The sequence below is a fragment of the Sarcophilus harrisii genome, chromosome 2 (genome assembly GCF_902635505.1).
Source record: "Sarcophilus harrisii chromosome 2, mSarHar1.11, whole genome shotgun sequence".
NCBI lineage: Eukaryota > Metazoa > Chordata > Mammalia > Dasyuromorphia > Dasyuridae > Sarcophilus > Sarcophilus harrisii.
In genome coordinates, this window is record NC_045427.1 from 37508074 (window position 1) to 37514073 (window position 6000).

At 42.8% G+C, this 6000-nt stretch overlaps 1 protein-coding gene across 1 annotated transcript in view; it reads right to left on the minus strand.

Annotated features, from left to right (window-relative positions):
• CALB2 (calbindin 2) overlaps positions 1 to 5796 on the minus strand; it is a 28816-nt gene extending 23020 nt beyond the window's left edge. Inside the window, exon 1 of the mRNA XM_031949957.1 lies at positions 5606 to 5796. Coding sequence (XP_031805817.1) covers positions 5606 to 5696 — 91 coding nt within the window. The 5' untranslated portion in view covers positions 5697 to 5796. The remainder of the gene's footprint in view (positions 1 to 5605) is intronic.
• Positions 5797 to 6000: the final 204 nt, after the last annotated feature.

Genomic DNA, 6000 nt, shown 5'->3' on the forward strand with positions numbered 1-6000 from the left:
ACCTGACATCAGCAAATTCTGGCACATAACGACAATATCATTACATGCATACATATAATAATGATGATGATAATGATAATTAAAAATAATGATCATGATAGCCACTATCATTGATAGAACACTTTAAGTTTTATAAAACACTGTACATATGTCATTGCATTTGATTTTCATGTTAAGGGAGGCAGGTTCTATTATTATCTCTACTTACAGATGAGGAAACTGAGTGTGAGAGAGGTTGAAGTGGGAGCTTGTCCAGGGCATCTAGCTCATAAAGTTCATGAAGTAGGATTTGAACACAGGCCTTCCTGCCTCCACATCCAGGCTCTAAATATTGCTCCTCTGAGCTACCTTAATATAGCCCCTTTCAGAGCAGTGACATCTTCACACTGAATCCCACCTTCTTATAGGAAGGAGAGCAAGGGTTGACAAACAATGGCACAGATGCTTGTAATGTCTTGGGAGATGCTCTTCAGGAGCATTGCTGGTGGTTGCTTCCACTCCCTCTTCTTCTGACCCACGTTTGCCAGGCTGAGCTTTGTTCCCACACCTAGCATCATGAAAGGGTGAACGTCTGAACAGAAGTTGTCACAAATGAAGGGTTGCTACAGTAGGATATATGGCAGGAATTCTTAACCTTTTTTGTGTTCTGGATCCTTTTGGTGATAGTCTAATGAAGCCTCTGATGCATCCCTTCTCAGAATAAGGTTTTTAAGTGCATAAAATAAAATAGGTGTTGTAGTGCCTAGAGCACCGGGTTTATAACCAGGAAGACTCATCTTCCTGAGTTACAATCTGGCCTCAGATACTTACTAGCTGTGTTATGCTGGGCAAGTCACTTAACCTATTTGCCTCAGTTTCCTCATTTGTAAAATGAGCTGGAAAGGGAGCCAAGAAAATTCTAAATGGAGTCAGGAAGAGTCAGATGTGACAAGAATGACTGAACAACAACAAATAAAATACAGAGGATGACAAAGGAACCAATTCTGTTGAAATAGAACTATCTATTTATCTGTCTCTCTTCTCCTTCCCTCCCTCCCTCTTTCCCTCCCTTCCTACCTTTCTCCTTTCTTTCCTTCCTTCCTTCTTATTTATCTATCTGTAATATGTTTATATATATGTCCATACACAAAGACAAGTTCCGAGGCTTCAGATTAGACTCATGGAATGGACTTGGAGACTGGACAGTGGATCTCTGCTACTTGCTTGCTGTGTGGCAAGTGCAAGACACCTTCCCTACCTGAGCCTCAGATTTCTGTTCTTGAAAAGGAGAATAAAAATATTCTCAACTGCAAAATGTTGGTGAGAGTTGGTGAAATTAATATCTGTAAATATATCGCAGCTCCTTGGACAAGGGTATTAATATGATACACTCATCTTCTAGTAAAAGACTGTTTTTTTTATCTTTCTAATAAGGAGACTGTCTTATTCCCAAGGTTTTAGAAGGGAAGCCAGACATAAGATATACTGCTATCTCAGTTTCCAGCTTTTACTCTATATCTATCGTTCCATTTGTTTACTGGGTGTGGATAGCCTGACAGAATGGGGAGTCAGTGTCCCTCACAGGTGGTAGGGAGTTGTTAATTGGCCTCTAGTGAGCCCCAGGTGCCCCTAGGAGAGCCAGGGGAGGCTTTCTTGGAATGTCTCTGAGGGTTTGAATGGCAGTGGGAATGTTAGAGGTCGGGGCTGAAAACAAAATAAACAAAAAAAAATCAAAGCTTAGGAGAGAGATCAGGGAGAAGGTAGGTGCGGTGGAAAGAGGAAAAGGCAGAAAATCAATGGATAGAGAGAGGAGAACAACAGAAATTGTATAGTGTGGGGGCCTAAGTACCTGGCACAGGCTCCATTGAATTCCAGGCAGTTGTACCCATTGGTTTTCCTCCCAAAGTCATTTTTCATTTCTGAAAAGTTGTCCTAGGATTTTAATCTGTTCCTTCCAACTTGTTAAATTCACATCCACCGAATCTCAGTATAAAGTAGGAAGGATGCCAGAGGTCATCCAGAAAATTAAAAAAGGAATTTCTCCATTGCATTCCTGACAAATATTTATTCAACTTCAGCTCAAAATGACTTCAGTAATGGATAATCATTGCCTCTTCCTCTTTTGGACAGCTCCAATTGTTAGGACTCTCTTTTTTTTTTTTCCATGGAGCCTAAATCTGCTCCTGCAACTTTTATATCTGTCCTCTGAGACCCTAACAAAACAAATCTAAGCCCTCTTTCCCTCTGGACATCATAATGCCCCTAGTAGTTACCTCTTATGGTTGTTGTGAAGCTCAAATGAGATCATATGTTGTGAGCATCAAATTAGTACCTTGTGACTGTTCGACAAAAGGCAGGATTGGTGTGTATAGCATTTTTACAAACCTAGAGGCACTATGCAAATATCAGTGTTTGTTTTTCTTATTTCACATGATAATCATGTTATCCATCCTCCACCCTTTCATCCACCAGTCCTCTCTAGTTTCTCTTGCTGGTTCTCACAAGGTATGGTTTCCAAACTTTCACCATCCTTGTCATCCTCCTTGAGGGTCATCTCCAGTCATCCTGATCTATATCTGGCCATTGGACCCAGATGGCTTTGGAGGAGAAAATGAGGTGATCTTGTACAACACTTCCTCACTTAAAACCAATTCACTTACATGTCATGGCATTACCTCCCTGATACTATAGTCATCTTCAAGAATGAAGGACAAGCAACAACATCCTCCTTGGTATGAACCCAATGTAATCAATGTCTTTCCTAAATTATAGCTTCCAGATCTTGACATAAGACCCTAAGTGTGGCCTGAGCAGGGTATAATTTAATAAAATTATCACCATTTTTGTTCTGGATGTGATGGCTCTTTTAATTCTTGTTTTGGGGACAGTAACATCACACTGTTGAGTTACTGAAATTGCAATCAGCTAAAACCCACATATCTTCATAAAACTCTTATCTAGCTAGCCATATTTCAGTTATCTTGTACTTGTAAAAATGTGTTTTCTAAGTGAAAGAATTTAGATTTCTGTGCTCTCTATTTACATTTCCTCTTGGTAGATTTATTCCATCATTCTAGCCTGTCAAGCTTTTCCTTTGTATCTTGATTCTGACATCCAAAATGGTAGCCACTTTTCCCAGCTCTGTGCCCTCTCAAATGTGCTTCCCACCAAGTAACTGATGAAAATGTTTAATAATAGCACAAAGATTTCTAGGATACTTACTCCATTGGGGATTCTTTCCAAGTTGGCATCAGCCCATTAATGATCACCCTTTGGGTCTGGTCATTCAACCAGTTTGAAAGCTAATTATCTGTATGACCATTTTGTCCATATTTTTCAACTATGTTCATGAAGACAACAGAAAAGATTATCAAATCATTTGTTCAGAGACCTCCTGAGGAGCTGTCACTTCTGCAGCGTCTGTCTTGCAGAGAGATATTAGATGAAGAAGTACTTTTACTAGAGTGCAAGGATTAGAGTCAAGAAGACCTGAGTTCAAATCCAGCTACAGACACTTACTAGCTTTGAAACTCTAAGCAAGTTATATAATCTCTCTTGGTCTGTTTATCTGTCAAACAGAGACACAAACAGCACATGCCTCTGAGGATTGTTGTGAAGCTCAAATAGTTAAATATATGTAAAGTGCTTTCCAAACTTTAAAGCAGTTTATTAGTTATTATTTATTAAACTAGGGCTTTTGGGGTGGAGAGGTGTGGCCTTTGAGGGCTAGTTTTAAGTCGGCCATTCTCAAGATCCTTCTCTGGGATGATTCATCCCCAAGGAATAAAAACAACCATTCTAGGGCTGAGCCTCGGGGATCCTATATAAGAAAAAATTACTGAGGTATCTTATTTATTACTCTTGGAAAGCTACTTTCCTGAAGATGTGCCAAATGTCATAAAGAAAAGTAGCCTAAAGACAGGACCTTTGGGTTCCAGTCCTAGGAATTGAGCCCACAATTTATTCTATATCTTGGGAAGTTTTTCACAGTCCCTGAATTTCCTCAACTGTAAAATAGGAAAAATCAACGTGATCTTGTGTAGACTTGGAGGGGAGTGTATGTGGATATTAAGGATGTGACAGTGCTTCTAAACAAATGTCATTATATAATTAAATAGGTAATTATATGTTTCCTATAAAATTCAAGAGGGGAATCTAGGCAGTTTGTTCATAGTCATTTGACAAAAGAAAGGGTTGGCATAATCTTGGCTACTTGTTAACTTTCATTCAACCACACACAGATCTTTGGAGCAGAGAACTGAAAAAAAGGATCCTTAAGGAAGGCATATATAACCTGGAGGATAATTAGTCTTCATTTCTGAAGTCCCTTAACCTAGGAGACTCTATGGACATATGCTTTTTGAAAAGATAGATCTCCCTTCTGCTTTCCTATCACTCCCAATTTGTCCAATTGAGAAACTAAGGCATAAGAGAAACAACTTGCAATTATTTTGAGGCAGAGCAAAAGACTGAACTTAGATTCTTTGGAATTAAATCCCTTTTGCTTTTTCTGGCTTCTTTCTCTCATTGTGCTCTGTCACCAAAAGCAGGGGAAAACCAGAACTGGCTTCATCCATTTAAGTTCCCTTATGTTCTATCTGCCTCTTGCTAAGGGATATGTTACTTAAGTGGGACTTCTTTTCTCCTAAAAGGATTTTGGGTGCTCCCTTCAGCTAGGACCTCTGAGCAGCTTGACTGTTTTGGACAGATGGGGAGATTTCCCTTAGCCATGCAAAGGCCATAACAAGAAGCTTTCATGCATGACTAAATCAGGGCTCTGCAGAATCCTGGAGATGGAATAAACCTCAAGAGTTCATCTTAACTAGCTGGGAGCCTTTAAATAGAAGAATGTTTCTAGACCACCTCGCACTTATGGCCACCTTTCCCATTCTGATGGATCTTCAAGGAAAGAGGTTTCATAGCTTCACCCTGGCTGGTATGCCCTGCCCAACACTTGGGGTGCCACACCCTTCTCTGTGTCAGCTTGGGAAGAGAAAAGTGCCCCTTTGAAGGACTCCCCATTCTAAACGGGCTTTGGATGGAGGTCACAGCAGCTGGCACACAGAGACAAAAGTTGGGGGGCAGGTTGTAAATTTCCTGAAGAATCCCTTCCCCAATTCTGCCATGGTCACAGGACCACCAATATCAGTAGGTACAGCTGGTGCACGATTATTAAACCATAGGCAGAATCTGGAGGAAAAAAGGTGTGAGGATTTTTAGGGTGTGGTTTTCATTTTGGAAGTGGAGGGGAGAGAAGTCCCGAGCCTCGGGGCAGTGACCTTAGGGACAGAGTGGCCACAGCCAGCCAATTAGCATTCTCCCGGGGAGTGGTGCTTGGGTGCTCCCACCCTCTCCATCTCTCTAGGAATGTTCCAACTCACCCGCAGTGGAAAGGAGAAAGCTAGACACAGGCACCCCTGAACTGCCTTGGGAGGAAAAAGTTGTTTGGCAGTTGTCAACAAGAACAGACGGACTTTGTTCCAAATCCAGACCAGGTGTGGAGCCCCAGCATATCCGGGACGGGGGCTGACACGCACCTGTCCTGACCCAGAATCCCCCGAGCCCCCATCCCCTGCCACCTTCGCCACCACCACCAGAAGCAAAAGAAAGTTGAGTTCTTACTGACCGTCAGCATCAAAGTGCTTCCAAATGTCCAAGAACTGGGACGCCGACAGCTCGGCCAGGTGCAGGTAAGGAGGCTGCTGCTGTCCAGCCATGGTGGATGGGCAGGTCGGGCCGATGCTCAGCTCTGCGCTTTCCCTGCGGCTCCCGGACTCCCGCTCCCCAGTTCTGCGTCCAGTCCTGGCGCCTCTCTGCCTTTATATAGAGAGCCTCGGGAGAGGGCGCACGGGGAGCGGCGTCCACTAGAGGGCGCACGGATGCAGCGAACTAGTCTCCGGGATCCAGAGGGAGGCACAGGTGGGGGGAGCATCTGGAGCAAAGGGATGCTTTGGACGGGACTGGGCGGCGTTGATGCTTAGGAGGGGATGTCATGATGAGGGGATGGGATGAACCTCGAAC